The sequence below is a fragment of the Colossoma macropomum genome, unplaced genomic scaffold, assembly GCF_904425465.1.
Source record: "Colossoma macropomum unplaced genomic scaffold, Colossoma_macropomum, whole genome shotgun sequence".
Taxonomy (NCBI): Eukaryota; Metazoa; Chordata; class Actinopteri; order Characiformes; family Serrasalmidae; genus Colossoma; species Colossoma macropomum.
In genome coordinates this window covers 3,712,554-3,736,193 of record NW_023494787.1, presented here as the reverse complement: position 1 = coordinate 3,736,193, position 23,640 = coordinate 3,712,554, and the positions used below count along the sequence as shown (strand labels likewise).

General features: G+C 38.8%; 1 protein-coding gene across 2 annotated transcripts in view; it reads left to right on the top strand.

Moving 5' to 3' along the window:
* The window catches only part of ptpn2b (protein tyrosine phosphatase non-receptor type 2b), a 42,736-nt gene extending 19,451 nt beyond the window's left edge, over nt 1-23,285 (top strand). Inside the window, exons 5-11 of one of the 2 annotated variants that reach the window (XM_036565907.1) lie at nt 319-456; nt 2,696-2,905; nt 7,079-7,240; nt 9,533-9,726; nt 12,104-12,208; nt 14,036-14,170; nt 22,613-23,285. In XM_036565907.1, the coding sequence (XP_036421800.1) occupies nt 319-456; nt 2,696-2,905; nt 7,079-7,240; nt 9,533-9,726; nt 12,104-12,208; nt 14,036-14,060 (834 nt within the window). In that variant the 3' untranslated portion in view covers nt 14,061-14,170; nt 22,613-23,285. The remainder of the gene's footprint in view (nt 1-318; nt 457-2,695; nt 2,906-7,078; nt 7,241-9,532; nt 9,727-12,103; nt 12,209-14,035; nt 14,171-22,612) is intronic. The other variant, XM_036565906.1, reaches the window with a different exon arrangement.
* Nucleotides 23,286-23,640: the final 355 nt, after the last annotated feature.

Here is a 23,640-nt window from a genome sequence, read left to right as displayed (position 1 = left end):
AACTTATGTATGGACTGTATGGATTCTGTATGGACATTCTGAACAATGTTTATGTAGTACTACTTTTATTTTGAAAAAATTATAAAATAAAAGTGAAGTTTTCATTGATATGGGAAATGCTAGTCAGCAGGTGCACTGAAAAAACTCACAATAATAGAACTTTTAGTATCTTAAATTGTTTTTTGTTAAGAAGTGATTCAAGTATAGATACTGGTGTCCACACCACTAGGGGACCCTGGTGGTCTTTCTGAGGGCTGCATTTTCATATTCAGCCAGCGTTTATCACTATTTATTCATCACTGTTCCTTACTGTTGCAGGAAAAGTGTGCGCAGTACTGGCCGACGCAGGAAGAACTCGAGATGTCGTTCCGCGACACACGCTTCGTGGTGAGGCTGCTATCAGAAGACGTTAAGTCCTACTACACCACCCGGCTGCTGGAGCTGCAGAACGCAAACGTGAGTTTCTGTTCTGGAACGTTCAGAACTGAATCAGAACCAGAACTCGTGTTTATTGACCGAGAACGATGTCACTTAGAAAGAGTCTGTCTTGGCTGTCGTTCACATTGAAAAACATATTCTTCAAAAAATTTCCCCCATTATTTGATCCTTGAGATGTAAACAGAGTGATTCAGAGTGGTTTGGTGTGAAATGGTTCAGATGTCTTTACAGTGGTGATGATAGGAACCAGGGGTCGCCATGACTACAGCACAAATATAGACATTTTATTTACTATCCAGAACCACCAGTGAACCTACACGAGTCTTCTGAGTTTATATGGAATGTTGATGATGGAAAATAGTGGAAAATCTGAAATAATAAGTTTTCTTTGGTGACTATTTTGCCTCACAGCGCCCTGCATATCATGTATCTCTCCACCATGAATGGATTTTTAGGCCAAAATCTTCTCAAAACTATCGTAAAATAGTGTCTCAGTCATCAGGCAGTGAATTCATAACCATTTCATGTAGTAACTTTCTGAGGTGGACATCTGGTTCCTATCGCCATCACTGTGAACATTTCTGACTCAGTAAGGTTATCTAGAACGGAGCGCATCACACTAAACCACTCTGAACGACTCTGTTTACATTTTAACTGTTTAGTTATGCAGAAATCTTGAAATTTACTTCTTTAACTAAATGTTAAGTAAAATTAAACAGAAGTAGATGCCTTTGCTCACAAATATGCTTGCTAGATATATATGTAGTAGATTTAAAAGTTGCCATTATCATTTAAAGATCATCAAAATCGTACTTAATAATACTCTGTTTATGTCATATAAATCATTTGCGGGCAAAGCTAGAAAAGCTTCTGTGTTCAGGCTGTTACTCAAATCGACTAGAAGGCGATAATGCAGACAGCTACATATACAACATTGGAACCGAAAATGAAGGAACCAGCAAAGCAGAGATGTTCGATCTTGGAACAAACTTTGCTTTTTTAGCTTTGAAATATTTGAAAAATGTCAGGTTATTGAATTTGTTTTGAATCTTACTGTCTTGAGTTACTACTTTTTCAATTCACCAGCGATATGGGTTACTACAATGCCGCACGTAAAAAATGCTTCACTTTAATTTTCAGTCTGATGTGTACTTGCAAATCTAGAATCTTTTCCCAACAAACCACTCAGAATGACGACGTTTACATCTTAATCATCTAATTATGCAGGAATTTTGGAAAATGAGAATACATAAAAATAAAGGTGTCAAAAAAAGTATTTTTTGGACTGATATGGTGGAGGAAGTACTTGTTTTTCTAAAGAACCTTTTAACGGATGAAAATGGAAAAGTGAAGAACCTTTTTATTAAAAGTTTAAAGAACCTCCACATAACAATTAAAGGTTTTTCCTAGAACTGTATTTCCGAGACAGGAACTTTTAAATGTTACGACTGTGAAAGTAAAATATGTGAAAAATGTAAAATGGATTTTCAGATTCAGGTTTATGATTCATAAACAGCTCCTAGACCAGTCAAGTCTTCCTCCTCCAGTTACAATTCTTATGTCATCAGATATTCATTTGTTTTAAACTAATAGATATAAATTATAATACATCTATTATATATATATTAAATGTAATCGGATTACGTCATAAGACAACAGTGTGGCACTGAAACTGGGTCAGAAATCCAGCCTTAGTTAAACTTATGTCATGAGGCAGACCACAACTAAACAACGACCAGTAACCACATGAACCTCATAGTAACGAGTGGCTGATTGGCTGGCAGCTCATTACGACATCATCTTACTTATTGATCTAATTTTATATTGTTTTATTTATCTTTATTATAGTTTATCTTTATAATGAAGGTTAAATAAAATAGTTGTACTCAATCCAGTACATGATGATGTATTGATTGAATTCTGGAAGAGCTTATTGTTTAGGTGACGCTCAGTTTCTGCCCAAAAACATCTACATTTTATCCATTTTACTGCATTTGTAGCCCTTCAGAAACAAATGTATTTCTCTGCAATGCTGATCCAGACAACTCCTACAGCTCTACTCTTAATTTCGACGTTTTATAAATGTTTATGTCTCTGCATCGGCGGATACATGTGAGGAATATCAGATCACAGCACACGATTTCCATATCAGTGTGTCCCTAAAAGCTGTATATACCATATTCTAAAGGTGCCATATTAGGACTGAAGGCATATTCGTTACACTTATGGTGTCTAAATGACTGGTTTGCCTTTTCAGACGGGGGAGAGGAGAGAGATCTACCACTTTCATTACACAACATGGCCAGACTTCGGCGTTCCAGAGTCCCCGGCATCCTTCCTGAACTTCCTCTTTAAGGTGCGGGAGTCCGGCTCTTTGGGGACGGATCACGGACCGGCAGTCGTCCACTGCAGCGCAGGAATCGGCCGATCTGGAACGTTCTCTCTGGTCGACACCTGTCTCGTACTGGTGAGTGTGTAACATTAGGGCGAACTATAAAACAAAAACTGTAAAATGTAATGACTTTTTATTTTCCCAGTCAAGTTATTGATATGTAGCTTAGAAGAACGGATTTGGTTCCTGGCTTCTCGCTGTACTCCGCCCATCGCACGGATTGATTCATTTCAATCAGCAGCGCCTGATTTAATTTAATGAAGGAGTGATTAGATAAACCAGGTGTTGGATGGTAACTGTACATACTGGACTTCCTCAGGGAGAGCTTTGGATGTGGTTAAGCTAATTCACTCACTAAGGCTTCGTTCACACAGCAGGTCAAAGTGGCCCAAATCTGATTTTCTCACCAAATCTGATTTTGTTGTTTAGCTGTTCACATCATCTTTTAAATGTGATCTGTATACGACATCAGTCTGAACAGATCAGCTCCTAAACTGACCCGCATGCTCTAAAGAACAGAGCTTCACGCTGCTTCACGGCTCATCCAGAGGTAAACAATCCCGACTGCCAACGAACGCCAGTCGCTCCCGGAGGATCAGCTTCATCTTCACCAGCATCACAGGAGCCATTATGAAGCTTCACTGACTGACAGCTGGGCTCATCACCCAGAATGTGTTCGAGCCGTTAAAAAGGGCGCGGTCACTTCTTTGGTTCGCGTCCTCGGATTCTTTAAACTTTGCTTAAATGTTCTTTGACGCTGCAGCCTCGTTCTCCTCCTCCTTTCTTTAGAAATCTCTTCGAACACGGAGCCGCAGCGAAGAGTCTCTTCCAATTTTTTGTACAGAAACATCAGCCTGAATGTTTGAGTCTCAGCAGCGCAAAATTATGATGAATGTCGAGTTGGATTGATGTAAAAGTCGCATTAATTCCGATATGGCTGTTCAGACTGAGTCGCATTGCCGCATATCGGATACGTATCAGATTTCACTACCACATATGAAAGCGTCTCAGATCGGAATTAAAAATGTCAGATTCAGTGTGTTTATCTGTTCACACTGACACACATCTGTGTCACATATGGAGAAAAAAGATGAGATTTGGGCCAGGCAAGTTTATTCATATAGCACCTTTCATACACTGCTGTCATTCAAAGTGCTTTACAAGTGAGAAAATACAGAGTCGTTTAAAAAAGTACAGGAGAATAGAAATTTAAAAAGACAATAGATTTAAAAGAGATAAATCATTAAATTAAAAATCATATTAGACATTAAATAATGATATTTAAAAATCAAGTTACACATTTAAAAGTTAAATTAGCATAATAAAGTGCCGTTACAGAGGAAAAGGGGCTACAAACGCTTTTACAGTGTTTAAACTGAGCTGAAAGTGTCCAGTGTCAGGGCTCTTCAAATGCTCTCTGTCCACTGGGTCCATTTAAGAGCAGCACAGTAGCCGAACGCTGCTTCTCCATGTTTAGTCTTCACCTTCGGCAGGACTAACTGACCAGTTCCTAATGATCAAGTCAGTACAAATAATACACAAAGACTTACTGACCAAATAAAAGACCTCAACAGAAAAACATATCATGCATGATCTTGTAGGAATTTTTTTTATTAACAGTCTCCCAAGGTGGTGCAAAATAAAGCAAATGGGTCGTTCTCCATTTGGAGTGGGAATTCAGGTGGATACATTTTTAAAAAAATCATTCCCAAACTAAATAACCTTAATATGTCCTGTTATTATATATGCAGAAAGGAGAGGTTAATTCCAAACATAGTTTACAGTCACTAGTGTTGTATGAATATGGTGTAACTCCAGTGACGGTGACTCCAGTGACATTCTGGTTAAAACTGAGGATTTTGTAAACTGGCTGACTCATTGGCTGATCAGGTGACCTTGTGCAACTATTTAAAATCAGTAATAAAAATACAAAAAACAAAACAAAAACAAAATTAATTACCCAGCCATTAAAGCTCATAACACCAGTGACACACAGAAGTTATGAGCTGCCTGATAAACAAAATCATTAATAAATTAATGAAATATAGTGAGCGAGTGTGACTCACCTTCTCATGCCTTGAGATACTTCCTCTCTGATGAGCCTCGACCCAAAGAAGCAGTTTAATAGAGCTTAAAATACTGTGTTAAAATGCAAAATAAGAGTCCTGATAACACCAGCGACCAAAATCTCTGTGACACATGAATTTTTAAAATAAAATACAGATTTTTAAACGTAGTATAATGTTAGTGATATCAAAAAGTAAACATGCATGTTTTATACAAATTCCTAAGTTAAACCCCTTAAAAATATTGTTTCATATTAAAAATGGTTTCTCAAATGTTGAAAACTGGTTTTGTGACGAGCTGTTTTATAGATGCAGAGCGGCTATGAAACAGGATAAAAAGAAAAATCAGAGAATCATAAGGGAAAAGTCTTATGTCTTAGGTCAACTGTGTAAATGTATATACCCCCTTTTGGAGCTGTGTCTGATATTTTAAGCATCTTTTTAAGCCCTGAAACCTTGTGTCATGGTTTCTCCCTCCAGATGGAGAATGACCCAAATAGTAAACTTGTAAATTTGCAAGTTTAAGCTTACAGTACATGAGAGAAAGATTTTAGTTTATTCAAATATCAATAAAATATAAATAAATTACAGTAGAGAAGATATTTATTTATATCTTGATCACTGTTAGTAGAGTAGTGGCTGTAGGGTTTGAAGCTAAAAGTTCTTTAGTGTCTGAAATCTTACAAGCCGCCCAGTCCTTTGTGTTGTAAAGGTGTGTTCTGTTATTCTATTTGAGACTTAAAGCATCAGAGAACCTAAATCCATGTTTTTTGTTTTTTTTTTTAAGTGGGTTAATGTTGCTCTTGTAGGCACATGATATATATTATATATGTACAAGATATGTGCTGTGAATAACTTTCTGATGTCTGTTAAGTGACCGAAGTATTTTGCCAACATTTTTCTCTTTAGAGGAGGAAAAACTGGGCACTCTGATCTCCTAAACGAGAGGTCAGCAACCCAAATGTTGAGTCATTTTGTCCTTTCAACAAAAATCAAACCATCTTGGGAGCCACAACATTTTATATCCATTTTACCATTTTGGCTGTAAATATGTGCTAATATTCTAGTATAGGATAAAAATATAATATAAACGAAAACGCAGACTCACTTTGCTCTGCTTTAAGCTTTAGCTCAGGTATAGCTGCTTTTCTCACATCTCCAGCAGGAAACTTTTCCTCAAAAGTAGAACAGTTTCTTGTAAAATGTCTCTCAATGTTCGGCTCTTTACGAGGCTGAAGTCGCTTCTCATTCGCCAGCTTCTCGTTGCAGATTAAACGTATCAGGAAACCAGCTGGAGTGATTATAAACACTAATAAGTCCATTCATCTCCAAATTATTGATGTTCATCTTAAATCTTTCTCTTTGCTGTTTCGTTAGCTACTAGCTAGGCCAGATTATTGTTAGAGTTGCTATGGTGACCAGCAGTCTGCACTGATCTTCACGGTTAAAGGGTGAATTAGAGCTTTATTTTACTGTAAAGGAGGATTATTTTATTTTTACCCACAAATCTGATTCTGCTGTGGAGCCACAACAGGGCAGTAAAAGAGCCACTCTGGAGCCGCATGTTGCTAAACTGTTCCAGCACCAGTCACAAGGATGATGTGGTTTGTCCCGCCCACACAGCTTTAACAAAGCTATTTTTCACAAACAGTGTCTCTTAATGTGAAACTTAATGAGAGAAGGCTCAACACAGAGCGAAAGCTAACCATGCAGGCTTAACTGAGCTTCACATAGGTCTGGTGAAGCTATGTTTTATTATTTTTCTCATTCAAACTTTGTTAGATGTTTAATATAATAGTATATAGGCTGGAAGTGTTAGTCTGAGGCCTGTCAGTCAGACGTGCTCATTATAATATTGGGCCACACCCACACAGTTCTCATATAGGTCTGGTGAAGCTTTGTTTTGTTATTTTTCTATTTTTTTTTTTTTCATTCAAACTTTGCTGGATGTTTAGTATAATAAGTATAATAATATATAGGCTGGAAGTGTTGGACTGAGGCTCATCAGTCACACGTGCTCATTATAATATTAGGCCACGCCCACACACTTCACTTATAGGTCTGGTGAAGCTATGTTTTTGTTGTTTTTCTATCATTTTTTTCATTCAAACTTTGCTGGACGTTTAATATACCTCTCAGTTTTAGTGGCATATAAACACTGGGGCTTTTTTCTTCCACACAGATGGACAAGCGGAAAGACCCGTCCTCTGTGGACATTAAGAAGGTGCTGCTGGACATGAGAAAGTACAGGATGGGTCTGATCCAAACGCCTGACCAACTGCGCTTCTCCTACATGGCCGTTCTGGAGGGGGCCAAGTACATCATGGGGGATTCGTCACTGCAGGTGAGATACGAGAGTTATTGTAGAGCAAGAGAGAGAGAGAGAGAGAGAGAGAGAGAGAGAGAGAGAGATCAGTCTGAATATAAAACTTGTTCTTAACTAGAATCACAGTCGCTTTATTGGCCAAGTATTGCATGTACAACAAAGCTGTCTTGGTAAAACTGGTCTTCTAGGAAATAATACAGCGTACAAACAGTAAATGAATAAATTAGGGTTGCCAAACCATAAAAATGAAAAACGTAAATTCAACATTGTTAGCAGGTTTTGCTATTTGTATATGTGTCTAATAGAGTGGACACAGTGTTTAAAAACTCCAGCAACACTGCTGTGTCTGATCCACTCGCACCGGCACAACACACACTAACACACCACCACCACGTCAGTGTTACTGCAGTGCTGAGAATGATCCACCACCCAAATAGTACCTGCTCTGTGAGGGTCCATGGGGGTCCTGACCACTGAAGAACAGGGTAAAAGGGGGCTAACAAAGTATCAGAGAAACAGATGGACTACAGTCTGTAACTGTAGAACTACAAAGTGCACCTATATAGTAAGTGGAGCTGATAAAATGGACAATGAGCGTAGAAACAAGGAGGTGGTCATTATGTTACGCCTGATTGGTGTATATAAGAAAGATAAAAATATAAAATCACCAAAAATCTGCAAATTATATTTTTCTTGAATGTCACAGTTAGGGGTGGGAATCTTTAGGCACCTCACAATTCGATTATCGATGCATCTTTTTTTTTCTACACATGATCTCTGTTTTCTTACTGTTTGAGGACTTGGTAGTTTTAAAACAAAGTATTTGTAATGATCCATAATGCATTTACGTTCAATATCTTTTATTAATAAAACAAATGGGAGTGATGAGGCGAGTGAACTGGAAGGCTCTCATTCACTGCTCTTGTTTGGAGCACATGAGACGCAGCTGCCACTCATCTGCAGTAAAATGCGCTGTTACGGTGAAATAAGGTCCAGTGGCAGTGGATGACCACGCAGCACGTTATATATTCTTTAGTGATTTTATAACTGCAGTTTTGGTCTCGTGATAGAGGAGGCGGGGTGGAGCGTGAAAGACTGCAGGTCACATAGCAACGAGGTTTCGCAGAGCGAGTAGCGAACAAAAAGGAAAAAAGAAAGACAGACAAACATTTGGAGATGAATGGACTTATAAATTCGCATTTATAAGCAGCGCAGTTGGTTTCCTGGTACATTAAATCTGCAACGAGAGACTGTCAAACACTATAAAGTTTTGAAGATGAAGTCGCTTCTCTAATTTTCCCGTTCCACCTTAAATGGTGCCACAATTACATTCGGCGTCTCAGTCAGAATTTAAGGTGGAACCGGAAAGTTCAGCAAGAAGCTGGAGAATGAGAAGCGACTTCAGCCTCATAAAACAGCCGAAAGCTGAAAGACATTTTACAAGAAACTATTCAACTTTTGAAGAAAAGTTTTCTGGCGGAGATGGGAGCGGCTGTAGGCGAAGCTTAAAGTAGAGCAGAGTAAATCTGCGTTTTCGTTTATATTGTTTAGTCTATACTAGGACATATACTAGGACTAGAACCCATACTGAGACATACTGGACATTAAATGTTGCGGCTCCCAAGGTGGTTTGATTTTTGTTGAAAGGACAAAATGTCTCTTCTGATCATTTGGGTTGTGACTCCTGATCTAACCTGGCTTTAATGCAGAGGGAGCCGGTCGGATTTCTCGCTCATCCAGTAGTGTTTTTGTTGTGTGCCGCCACAGACTGTCCGGGCGCCGCACTTACCCACTTCCAAGTTCTGCCCTTTGCGTTCCGTCAACATTACGGTATAAATTAAATATTTAGAAAATCGATTTTTGACATTTGTGAATCGATTCAGAATCGTTCACGTCTGCATTGCGATGCACCTAAGAATCGATTTTTTCCTGCACCCCTAGTCACAGTGATGCCATCTCTGATCCATTTCTGATCCATTATTTTCGAAGCCTGCTTGTATAACGACTTTACAGGTTTAATTGCTGATTGACAGACTTCACCCCAGACAGTTGCACAGTATGACATATGCGATACAGTCATGGCATTCACATACATCTGTGCAGCCTTGAGTGGAATGCAAGGTCTTATCAATGGAAAACAGTTTAAATTAGTTTTGATGGTCTTGGTTAGTTTCTTTATGTGAATATTATATTTTAATTGGGGATCCAGTATCACTCCTAAATAGAAATAGAGTGTTTGAATCAAAACGTTTGAGAGCAGTTTTGATTACTGTTCTTTGATTGTGTATCTGTGTGTGTGTGTGTGTACAGAAACAATGGCAGGAGCTTTCCAAAGAGGACCAGGAGCGCGTGTGTGAGTCTCCACCCCCTCAGCCCCCGAAATGCCCCTCAGAGCGCTACAACGGCAGCAGGCTGATCCGGCCCGATGAGCCCGGAGACGTCGAGGCGGCGAAGAAAACGACCTCAGACATGAAGGAGGCTGACGGAGACGGGTGCACAGCCAAGTAAGCAGAGTGGGCGGGGCTTAATATTTATATTTTAATTACAGTTCTTCGGGAAACAACTGAATGCATCATAAAATCTCAGATTTGACCAGGAATGGATTTTATTACTTTGATTTTTTTTTTTTTGGTACAGTTATTTTTTAAAATGAACTGAATACACAAATGGAGTGTAGTGTTAGATAATATGTCAATGGATGGTGCTGCATTAATGTAGGATAAATTAACTGTGCTTATAGACAATATAGAGAGAGGGAGAGAGAGAGAGAGATCAGGCTGAATCTAAAACTTGTTCTTAATTGGAATCACAGTCACTTTATTAGCCAAGTATTGCATGTTGTCTTGGTGAAGTTGGTCTTCATGTAAATAATACAGCATACAAATAGTAAACATATACATTTGGGCTGCCAAACCATAAAAATAATTAATCACAAATAGTCACATTATTTTTGTTTAGGTAATCACAATTATTCATAATAACTTTTTGGTGAATTTTACATTTGGGTGAAGAAAAAAAACCTTTATTTATAGAGCATTTTTCATACTGGGTGCAGTTCAAGTTGCTTTACAGACAGGTGATAAAGATTAACACTAATATAAGGAGTTAGAATTGAGTGTGATTATCTTCTATTATACTTACTGTTCAGTAACAGTGATATAAGACAAATAAATGAAAGTTAATAGTATTAATTTAAATCATATAAAGTAGAAATTTAAACACAGTATAAATTAAAAGAGATTTTCAAATGTTTGTTAAAATGTCCCAAGCTTGACTGCTTAATAAAAAGGTGGAAATTAGTTCCACAGTATAGAAGGAGAATAACCAAATATTTGAGTAGCCGCAGATTCTTATTATGGCCAAAAACGAGCGCATTCTTTATTGAATATTGTTCTAACTGCTTATACCCCATTCCATAATTTCAAGCCCGATACAGATGATTTGCTGCCTTCAGTTTTATACGTCACAAGTCATTTTTGCACCTCTATCATGACAGGTTTTTGTGATTCACTGTCCTTTGAGCCGTGTAAATGTCAAAGATATGTCAGCGTCCCTCAGTTTGTGATATTTTGGTAAGCTGGGTATTAATTGGTCACCAGCCACATGGGGAGAAAGGTCAGTGTGCTGCTAAATGACATGAGGTTTTATTACCTTTTTTTGATTTGGAGTGTTTCAGGTTCTGAATGTAATGATATGTAAATGTGATGAAATAAGGTGCATTTTAATTTAACTCTAATTAAAGAGTACATGCACACTCAGTGGGCCTAAATGACCTGTTTATCTGCACTCATTGGTTCTCTGCTGTTACCCTTTAAAGCTTTTGTTGAACCAGTAAAAGGAAGGCGTGATATGACTGTTAGCATTGCAAAAGGCCACGATGACTGTCATAAACGCAGCCAGCCGTCAGGAAATGGGCACAGCGAAAGTGCTCAGTGGTTAGCAGGTCTCCATATCGGCTGCGTTTATTATTGATTTTCTCCCCTACGCTCACACCTACACGAGCCTTTACTGTCATGAAAGAAATATGAGCTACAAATGACCCTGATATTTCACTTGTGGTATTGGCTTAAATACATTGATCTTTTATGTGAAATTCTGACGGTTTGCAGTGTTGCCAGCTGTACTACTTTTATTCTATAGTTTATTTTTTAAAATAATGATTTGAGAATTGCTGTTCAGTGACTGGTGCAATCACAACAAGCCTCTTTTTCCAAATTTAGAATGCAAAGAAATAAAATAGCAATCTTATTCTACATTTTCCATGTATTTTATTTATTTATTCATTTATTTTTGTAACGTGTGTGTGTTTATGTGCCAAAAACAGCTATAGTTCATTTTCACGTGGCCATTTTCAAGCCTCTCTTTAAACCATAGAATTTTTTTGTAGACTGCACTGTGTCTTTAAGACTGATATATGTAAATTAACTCTGTTCTGATTGCCTGGCACCAATAAAATGAATAACACCACATTCAAAAGGCAGTCCTTGAGTGCTGCCTCAGCGTGACTGGGCGGCTAAGCTGCTGTTGGCTGAACAGGCGGTCATATGCGAATGCGCTCATGGTTGTGACATCACAGCTGTGATGGATTCACAACAGGCTTTTTTTGGACTGTTTGGACTGGAGAGTGAATTCTAAAACTTTAACAGTGTTCACTGTAATAAATAATGATTGTTTCATTGAAACAAAAACAAGAAATCTACAGTTTGGGCTCTTTAAGAATATTTTCAGTCACTTTTGCCACTAAGAGTTGCTGCTAATGAAAAACCCAAAGGTGGAAATGTACAGAATTCAGAAATTGTCGGACTCATTAGTCAAGATCTTGACTGATTTGACCACTAGTCTAATGTTTAGTGTATTTTTTTCATCTTTTTCTCCTCCCAGTGCTCGGAAGAGACAAAGAGAGGAGAAGATTTCCATCTCCACGCAGAAGACTCCCCAAAAACAATCAAAGCCCAGGATAAACGACTCCGAAAAGAAGAGGAAAAGGTAAAAAATGTCTGCTGGAAGGATTATTTGGTGTGTGTGCTTTACCTTTATTGACCAATTTAGAAGTTGTAGTCTGTTTGGCCACGTGTATGGAATATAATACAGTCCTATAGATACTTCATTACTAATACAGCACAGAAGGGCTGAGTATGAAGTTTATTTGTTTTCCTTCGTTGCAGCTGAATAATCTACACTTTAATGTCAGTTAATCTGCCAGCTTTTCTGTTGTGCTCTTAGTGGTGAGTTTGACCGACCAGCTCTAAAGATGCTTGTCAATGTTAGAGATGAAAAGAGTAGTAAAAAAATACAAAACAATGTCGATTGAAAAAATGTTGGCATGGATTTTTATTGTTTCCTTAAAAAGTTTAACACAGTCATTCTGACAGACTGTAATACACTACAGGAAGTGTAGGGGGCGATATGGCTTCTACTGTTTCATTTAAAAAGCTCTATAATGTTCATATGATCCACACAGTCACTCTGACAGACTGTAATACACTACAGGAAGTGTAGGGGGCGATATGGCTTCTACTGTTTCATTTAAAAAGCTCTATAATGTTCATATGATCCACACAGTCACTCAAAATGATTGGGTTGATATGGAGTATTTGAGTAAAATCATAGTTTATAAATGCTTAAACATTTGTAATATAAACAAATTCATTCATTTCCTGAACACTGAACAACATAAAACATTTTAACACCGCTGTTATATTTTTAAGAGCTTTTAAACTCTGAGTTTAAAACGGCGCCTCCTGTACATTCATAACGTCAGTGAGCGCGAACAGCCAATGAGCTGCTCCGCTTGCCAACCAATCAGCACTCAGTAGCAGTAATGTTAGCGTTCTGCTGCCCAGAACCCGTTTGCTGTCTTTGCTTTTTTAGTGAAATACATCCTTCTGCTTTCTAAAATTAAAGGAAAGTTCTGGGCGAGTGATTAGAAACTATTTTAATACTTCGTTTTTAGCTGTTTAGCTCCATTCACCCCCCATTCGTTGACGTTTTGCAGTCATTTTTTTATATAATGAGTGAAATAGGAAGAGGCCAGACTCCCTTAAACTGGCTCTGGATTTAGCCCTACACTCTCAAAGAAGATGGTTCTTCAATAAAGAAAATAGTTCTCTATAGAACCACGAACACTCACCGAGTCCTTTGCATGATTGAAGGGTTCTTTGCATCATGTAAGGGTTTCTTTCAGATTGATAGAAAATATGCATGAATGTGCTATAAATGGTTCTATATAGACATTGCCTGACATTGTAACAATAATAGAACCCTTTTGGGTGCTAAATAGAACCATTTTCAAAGACGTTTTGTATAGCACCATCTAAAGCACATTCTCCATCAGTCTGAATAACCCTTTCATTATGTAAAGAACCCTTTAATCAGGCAGAGGGTTCTTTGAGTGTTCATGGTTATATAGTGAACCGTTTTCTTTACTAAAGAACTCTTTAAGAACCATCTTTTTTATGACTATGGTGTGACCATGAAAATGGGTGTAGCCCTAGCGCAACCGTGGAAGTAGTGTTAGTGTCACTGTAAATGGGAGTAGCGTAACCCTGGAAATGGTGTAGTTCTACCTCAGATGGATTTTCGCCAGTCAGCCCATGTTGTAACACTCTTTCTATCACTGGGATTATGGCAGCTACCTGCCGAATTATGGCAGGTGAGAGTAAACCCACCTTTACAGATTCCCCCACAGCCTCTAGCTAACTTTGAACGTAAAGAGGACAGGAAGCTGAAGGTTCACCTCTGGCTGCAGGTACAGTGCCGGTCTCTCCGCTGATGTCTTGACCCTTTGCCCTCTGTTGTGCCTCTTTCACACAGCCTGGGCTGCATCTGCTGCACATGACAGAGCGATTACTGTTCCGTTGGGCTCCGTCCCCAATGAGACAGCAGCGACGCGGGCGCAGGATTTTAGTAGACGGGCTTTTCCAGGCCCCTGAGCTCATCCCGCAGGCTGTATGTGTGAGAATGGACATGAGATGCTGCTGCTGCCGGCCAGCTTTCTCAGTTTAAAGGAATAGGGGAAACAGTTCGGCCGAAAAAACAGAAAAAAGAATCCAAATGTAGTCAATCAGCCAAAACTGTCTGAAGTTTGTCTTTTAAACTTTATGCTGGTGCTACAAAGCTAACGTAAAGGGTTATTTAGTAAAGAAAACAGGTTCCATATAGAACTATGAACACTCAAAGAACCCTTTGAATGATTAAAGGATTCTTTGCATCATAAAATGATGAAGATTGATGCAGAATGTGTTACATATGGTTCTGTATAGAACGCTTTTTGGTGCTATATGTGACTTTTTTCAAAAAGGTTCTATATAGAACCATCTACAGCACATTCTGCATCAATCTGAAGAGCCATTTCACCATGCAAGGAACCATTTAATCATTCAGTGTTTTTTTTTTTAAATGTTCTTGGTTCTACAGGGTGATTCAGAAAGATTCATCCCATTTCAAAATGATTTATTTCACTAAATCATTACAGATCAATGCAGTGAACTGTAAATGGTTTAAATGAGCATAAAGTTGATTATGTAATTGTACAAGGTCTCAGTATGAACCTCCTCCAGCTGTACGAACATCAACGCCATAGTCAAACTCATCCCATACTGGATTGAGCGTGTCGGGTGTCGCTGCACTCACGGCTCTTTCAGTGCGATTTCGGAGATCATCCAGTGTTGTGGAACCAACGGCGAACGCTCTGAGCTGTTGGAGGTTCACTGCCCACGAAAATCACACTGCACAGTTATGACGGATTCACTCTTATTGAAGTGGAGAACACAACTCTATGACTCCCTCTTTCAATTAGATTGTGATTGGTTCCTCGGCGCCTCACGGTTGTAAAAACATGGCTCTTTGAAATCGGATGAATCTTTTTGAATCACCCTGTATTTAGAAACTTTTTCTTTATTAAAGAACCCTTCAAGAATCATCTTTTTAAGTGTGTGGCTTACAGTAGGGTGACCATACTTCCTCTTTTTCAGGGGTATGTCCTCTTTTCACAAACTAAAAAAGCATCTGGCCAGGATTTCTAAATTGCCTCAGATGTCTGGAGTTTGGCTTTGCTTTCACGTTGACGTTTGCTTTTTACAGTATCTCCTGTGTTGTTGATCTGTACTCCGTACAGATCTGCGTCCCCTGCCTGATTTGCACCAAGTGCATCACCATACATGAACACAGAACATTACTTTTACCAGCACCCGCTGGCACGACATGATCTATACCTCACGTGTTAGCATTTTACAGCAGTTTAAAGTTGAAGTTGAGCCCAGAAAAATGCCTGTATTGCTCAGAAGTAATTTCAGATGCATTATGCATTCCTGTCCACTTGACTGGTGAGCTGGTTTTACTTTGCATAAGACAGCGTTCTACAGTATCAATAGCATGAAACAAAGCTGGGCAAAATATAGGCTCAAATGGTTTCTACTCCCTATGTAGAGCGCACTACACATTACACTATATCTAAATAAAAGCCATTTATATTCAGTTATAGATGCACAACATCCTGTCTAACATTTAGAGCACTATCTACACACTATATAGATCGGGGTCGGCAGCATGCGGCTCTTTTACTGTCCTGTTCTGGCTCCACAGCTGAATCAGATTAGTAGGTAAAAATAAAATAATCCTCCTTTACAGTAAAATAAAGCTCTGCTGATCGTTCAACACAGTTTAACAATAAATGGTCTTAAACTCTGGAGTTAATGTAGAACTGCTAATTCACCCTTTAACCCTGAAGATCAGCACAGACTGCTGGTCACCATAGCAACACAGACAGTCTCGCCTAGCTAGTAGCTAACGAAACGGCAAAGAGAGAGATTTAAGACGAACATCGATAATTTGGAGACTAATGGACTTATTAGCGTTTATAATCACTCCAGCTGGTTTCCTGATACGTTTAATCTGCAGCGAGAAACTGACAAACACTAAAAAGTCACGAAGATGAACTCAGTTTCTCATCCGCCAGCTTTTTGTATGAATTTTCCCGTTCCACCTTAAATGGTGCAGCAGTTACATTCTGGTGACTCAGGCACCATTTAAGGTGGAACGGGAAAATTAGAACAAGAAGCTGGTGAATGGGAAGTGACTTCAGCCTCGTACTAGAAACTGTTCTACTTTTGTGGGAAAGTTTCCTGCCAGAGATGCAAGAAAAGCAGCTGTAGCTGAGCTAAAGCTTAAAGCAGAGCGAAGTAAGTCTGCTTACTACATTAACACACACAGAGACATATTTACAGCGAAGATGGTAAAATGTTGTGGCTCCCAAGATGGACTGATTTTTGTTGAAAGGATAAAATGGCTCTTCTTAACATTTGGGTTGCCGACCCCTGATATAGGGAGTAAGAGAGATTCAGCCACAGACACGTTCTTATGCTAAACCAAAATGATAATAACATTGAGCTGGTTTTGTCCACATCCCTCTCATCTCCCTGAGCTCCAACCTGAACGTTGTTTGTAGAAAGAAACTTAATACAAACTTAAACCAGGAAAGCAAAAGAGATTGAGACTGTTTTAATAGTAGTTTCAGCATTAAACTCTCCTAGCTGATTTGCTAATGCGACATCGTAAATAGTAGATAGACATGTGGGGTGCAGATCGGGCAGCGTCGTGAAACATAATGCAATACATATCCAGTGCAAATCAGGCAGGCGGTGCATATCAGGTGGCGACACCGTGTCCTGGCCCAAAACTTTTTAATTTGGAAAACAAATCATGGTCACCCCATTTTAAAGCTGCGAATTAGCATGACTGAATTATTACACACTCGCTTTAAACCTTGTTGTTCAGTAGCTCTAATAGACTTGATTATGTGGTTTCTGACACTGTAAGACTCAGTGTTATCTATAAACATGGACTGAAGTACAGACAACTCAGGCTTTAAGATGACTGCTAATGTTTTCGCTAGGCTAATGTACTTTAGTCCATATTTATAGACACTAAACATGTCGTGGCTGATAGACTACATTTGGTTAAGGGGGCAAAAATTGTGTAAATTTAATTTGTCAACAAACTATTCCTTTAAAGAGTGCTCTGCAGCATGGTGTGGCTCCGTTTGGTTATTCGCTGTTGGTTGTTACTGCTATTAAGGTAGTAGTGTAAGATGGTAGAAGGTAGAATTTTTTTTTACTACCATTTTATATGCATGAGCTTTCTGTGCTCCGATCCATGATCCGAAAATCCAGTCCTGGTTTTAATTCATTTACACGCACAGCACAGTGTCGCACTGGAGTTCTGCTACACATCGAAACGCTAAGTTTTATTTTATTTATATGGTGCGCTTTAACATATTTAACAATGAAAAGATGACGCAGAGGAAGAAGACATTGATCCATGTAGTTTTTCTTGTGCTTAGTGCAACTCAAAGGCACAGACACTGGGTAACAGCCCATTCTGCTAGTTCAGCAAACATGGAACTGGACACCTTAGTAGATACGCAACATGTACACTCGTATGCAAAAGTTTGTGCGTGTTTTTGTTGATTGAAACATTTTAATTTAAAATAACACATCCTCTACAGAAAACACACTGTTTATTTTGCTGCTGTCTGGATAAAACCTCGCATCTCCGTTTTTGGCATTTTTCAGTTTTTGACATAATTTGGAAATGCCTGTTGTCCTGTACGTTGTATAAATTTCATGATGAATGGACCAAAAGAAAAGGCCCAAAATGACTTGGAGAAAGTCTGGTTCCACTGACTTACATTAAAAGTAAACAAGGTTTTTTCCTTTTCCTGTAAAGATGTTATTTTGGAGATACGAGGTTTTGTTCCAACAGCAGCGATTTGCTAATTTTAACATACTGGGGGAAATAAAACTTAAAACGTGGCCTGTGCAACAGTTATAGCACATTTTATATCTTATGTTTTATTTTTTCCAGTTTGTTAAATTGAGCAAATAAATAGAAATTGTGCACTAAAATTTGCAGAAAAATGTCCTTTTCTTCTGTTCTCTGCAGAGGCTGTAACTGTAATATACTTGTAGTTTTAATTTGAAATTGAGAAAAAACAATTATGTTTTCTTCAAATCTGTTGATTTTTCATAATTGCATAATGAAATTAATCATTTTCCCAGGACCAGCTGCAATAAAATTTCTGTTGCAGAGAATATAGTATATATTCAGATAAGATAGTGTGAGTGAGTGTGTGTGTGTGTGTGTGTGTGTGTGTGTATAAAATTTACTATATAGTTTATATAGTAAATTTTATAAGATTAATAGCCGGTAATGAAGGCAGCTGAGAGGAATTTTGTCTCTAGGCTGTATGTGAGTTTTTATATAGCATTAATAGCTGAAGCTGAAATGGAGTAGCAGGACTTTATCATGTTTTTGGCCCTGTTTTTAGCTGTAAATGCTCTGTTTACTCCAGACTCAGTTCAGTGACTCTTGTTACACTTGTTTACTCTGTGTTTGTGGGCTTTTTGCCTTTTGGCTGTGTGAAGTGTGAAAAGGGAGGGGGTGTATCTAACTGTGTGATGCTACTTTGTTTTTAACCACTGACTCCACAGGATGCATGCAGGAGTGTGTGTGTGCATCCCTCTGCCTGTTTTCCATCCCAGCTTCAAACTGCACCATCACTGCCTCTATTAGCTCTCTTTCTACAGTCCCCATTGGCAGTGGACCAATAAATTGGAGAGTGTTTGGTAAAAATATCATTAAATTCACCAGATTTCCCTCGTTTAAAGGACCGGTTCAGCCAAAAATCAAATGCACACGGGTTACGCCAGATGTAGTCGATCAGCCAAGATGTGTTTGGTATTCAAATTTTGCCTCTTTAGTTTTAGCGCTGGAGCTACAAGGCTACAAACACATGTCCAGGTCTTCATTAAGGAGGTGAAGTCTTGATGTGGTTTAGGACATGTTGTGACTTACTGTGAGCTATAAAAATGAACTAAACCTCACTGAGTAGCTAAACACAGCAGGCAGACACTTCAGATGACAGGTGTTGGGCCAAAATCTGCCCCCGCAGAGTCCCACTTCCCTTCACACAGACATATGGACACTAGATTACAGTCACAATTTTGGCTGTTTCTATATATAAACTTATATCTTCTGCTTGAAAATACAAGATTAGCTGTTATTTATAGATAGGAACAACGGAAATTGCGAACGTCATCTCTGTTACACCTGTTGTCTAAAGTAGCCACCTACACTGAAAGCCCTGACATTACTTCCACTTAAATCAGGAGTCGCAACCCAAATGTTAAGAAGAGCCATTTTGTCCTTTGAAGAAAAATCAAACCACAACACTTTGTCTATTTTACCATTTTGGCTGTAAATATGTCTTAGTGTGTGTTGATGTACTAGTATAGGATAAAAAATATAATATAAATGAAAACACAGACTCACTTCATTCTGCTTTAAGCTTTAGCTCAGCTATAGCCGCTTTTCTCGCATCTCCAGCAGGAAACTTTTCCACAAAAGCAGAACAGTTTCTTGTAAAAATGTCTCTGAATGTTTGATTTTTACGAGGCTGAAGTCGCTTCTTATTCACCAGCTTCTTGTTCTAATTTTCCTGTTCCACCTTAAATGGTGCCTGAGGTGCCAGAATGTAACCACTGCAAAGGTGGAACGGGAGAATTCGAACAAGAACCTGCCGAATGAGAAGCAACTTCAGCTTCATGACTTTTCAGTGTTTGTTTCTCACTGCAGAATAAACGTATCAGGGAACCAGCTGGAGTGATTATAAACGTAAATAAGTCCATTCATCTTCAAATTAAATCTCTCTCTTTGCCGTTTCGTTAGCTACTAGCTGGGCGAGATGTCGTATATGTTGCTATGGTGACCAGCAGTCTGCGCGCTGATCTTTAGGGTTAAAGGGTGAATTAGCAGTTAGCAAAATCCTAACCAGGAGTGTGTTTAGTGTCTCTGCTTAGTAGTCAGTTTGGTTCTAATAAAACACCCTCAACTTATTTTTTCTCAAAAGCTCAAAATGATGTATCTCAAACTCTTTTACAGTTTGTGATCAGCACAACTAGGTTTTACTTACACTTTGTTGAAAGTTTGCGTGTTTTCAACTCCATGTATTATTTCAGATAACTAAAAATTGAGTTTCAAAACTTGATTCATTTGAGGCAACAAATAGTTTGAGTAACCTGAACTCAACAAATACACAGTGAAGTTTTATTTGTTTTTACAGCTCATAGTTAGTCATACTGAGCTTTAAACCATGTTGACACGCTTGTGCAACCTTAATGAAGAGCTGGCAGCCTCAGAACTCCAGCACTAAACTAATGAAGCAACAAACATGTCTTGGCTGATTGACTGCAACTGGGTAAAGTCCATAAATTTCCAGTTTTCTGGTCCCTTTCAGGTCAAAGGGACGTCGGTAGTGTTTGGATTGGTGTAGGAGCCTGGCTGCAGCACTGTTAGCATTAGCTCTGTTAACTTTAAACCATTATGTAGTTTTTAAATGGATAGTTTGGGGAAAAACACATTCAATTGGTGTCTGAAATGAGCTTCTTTAGCACTGGAGCTTCGAGGGTCATTCAGGTCATGCTGCTGCTGCTGCTACTGTTTTTAGCTATGCTAATGTACACTCTTAAAAAAGTGGTTCATTAGTGAAGGGAATGGTTCTATTTAGAGCCATCAGTTCTATATAGAACCGTTCCATGCTTAAAATTTTCTTTCCATGGTGAAAGAGGGTTCTTCTGCAGTGGCAAAGCTTGTATACAAAAAAAAAAAAATGCAAAGAACCATTTAAGCATGGAACTCGTGGTTCTAAACAGAACCATTCCCTTCACTACAGAGCCATCTGTTAGTCCATGTTTATAAATTTTTTTTTGGGGCGCGCGCAGTGTCTATTCACCTTTTTTGCCAGACTATCACTTTAACAAGCTGTCATCCAGGCAAGAGCTGAGGAGGCACCATCATTGTTTTAAACAGTTTATGTTCCGAGTTCTGGAATATCTTTAAGCTGCTCCTTTTAGCCTTTTTCCTACTTTATTGAACCTCATTCAACTTTCAGCCACTTCATTATTTTGCTCTTCATAGATGAAGAAAACCTTAAAAATCAAGTTTATTTATGTTTCACCCATTTACAGCCAAGACCTGTTTGGTGCCTGAAGTTTGCTTCTTTAGTTCTAGCATCGGAGCTACGAGGCTAATGTAGCTAAAAAGCAATGAAAGTGCATACAGTGCTGTGAAACAGTACGTGCCCCCTCCTGACAAGGAGAACATGAGGAGAAACATACGTTTTTACAGGATTTCATTTATTAATGGAAAGTTTTGCAACACCTTTATCACTCGTGTGATAACTCAGAACTTATGGTTTAATTTATGGTAAGTTGCCAGGGCCCTGAAGCGCCATCACACTGCCACTACCATATTTCTCTGCCGGTATGATGTACTTGGTGTAATGCTATGTGAGCTTTACACCAGATGTAATAGGACCCCCCTCTTTCAAAAAGGGTCATCCAGGAGGCTTTATGATCCTCTTGGTTGGCAGTGGTTTCCTTCTTGCTCTCCCATGGATACCATTTTCCCCCAGTCTCTTTCTAATGGTGGAATCAAGAACGCTGACATTGTCTGAGGCAAGCGAGGCCTGCAGTTCGTTAGGTGTTTGTCAGGGCTCTTCTGCGACTTTCTAAATGAGTCATCACTGTGCTCCTGGAGGAATTCTTGTAGGCCGGTCACTTTTGGGAAGATTCACCACTGTTCCAAGTATTCTTCATTTGGAGGTGACTGCTCTCATTGTGGTTCTCATTATTTCTTCTGGAATGTCTTGTGAGCGCAGCATAGTGTGCTGCTTGTTGAGACCTTTTAGGCCACTTCACATTGCTGGAAATGTTCTACTGAAGGGATGTTCGGATTCAACAGAACTGGCAGTTATTAATCTTGGTGTTAAGGGTCATCAACTAGATAAAAAAAATAGTTGATTGAGTAATGAAGCAGTCATTCAGTACTGTATTTAGTGTTTACTCAGGTTGTCCTTGTCTTTTATATAAAATTTAGTTTGAAGATCTAAAACAATTGTCTTAAATATGCAATAATAAAAATTAGGATGAGGCACATACTATTTCACAGCACTGTAGCTAACAGTTAGCATCATATAGGGATGCGATTCCAAAAATTCTGGAGTCATTTTCTTGATTCTCGATTCCAAGAATGGAATTTACTCAGGAATTTACCCGAAATGAAATGGGAAGTGGTGAAGTGTGAACACAAGCCGAAGTTGAAATCCCAGTATATCTTCTCATTCATCGCCATAGGCTTCCATTACGTGTTAGCTACATTAGCCTTGTAGCTAAAAAAGCTTATTTGGACGTCTTGGCTGATTGACATTTTACCAAACTATCGGTTTAAACCAGGTGCATCAGAGCAGGGAAAACAGGTGTGAACTGCATGTAGGATGGAGCTACGTTGCTGTAGTGAAAATCATCTAATCTTGTTTATTTTTTCCCCCCACAGACCGAGAACAACCAGTGACACTTAACTCCATGGCAACGTTAGCAGGGATCCCCAGCCCATAATACTCCACCTCTGCCCTGCAATCCTTAACACTGTTTACAGCATGGACTCTGAGAGGCAGAAGAGCGAGTGCATCTGTGTACACACACACACACCAGCACAGCAGCGGTGGACTCATTGCCAGGGTTCTGATTGGTCCTGTTTATTTTTACAGGTTGTTTGTGTCCCTTTATTATTGTTGTTTTTTTTTTTTTTTTTTTGCTTGTGTTTCTGAAAAAACAAAACAAAACAAAAAAGAGGCAGCAGGATCTGATATGTAGGCCTATGCATTGCCAATTTGTAACGTTGTTCCCCTTGTTGTATTTTTAGACAACCTTTTTTTCAGAAGCGAAATGAAAAAGCTCTATTTTTTATAAAGAAAATTACTTGAAGATTTCCTATCGTGTCTGCGGAGACGCCGAGCTTGAAGGCACTCGCTTTCGAGACAGCGGAACGGCATGTCTTGCGCCGTGAAGCAGCATCACGGCGTGTATAGTGTTTCTAAGCTGTATCGAAGCAAAATTGTATTTTTGACTGTATAAAGGTGATTACAGACATTGTATTTGCTTAAGAAGAAAAAAAAACAGAAGTCTTACATTTCCTTATCCAAATAAAACAAAACTGGCATCATTTAGTTTCTGTAACGGCGGCCTGCGCTGTCTTCTGCTTTCCACATGCTTTACTTTCCCTTCGCTCTTGCGTAGCACTTCCTGAGTGAAACAGTGAATTTATACAGTGACTTCCAGTCAGGGGTGGCCGATACAGCAGTGTTTGATTGTTATTGTGATGAATTACATCACCATACTCTTCTCTGAATATACGATGGGTTCAGTCATTACTTCTACAGCCCTGAACAACTGCATAAAAAAGAGCAATTACAGAGAGTTTGTAAACAACAACAATCAGTGTTAATGCAAAAATAAAGTACTGAAAAAGTGGGTAAATATCAAGCAACTGATTATTAATTTTAATAAAAGAAATTTAAGGGA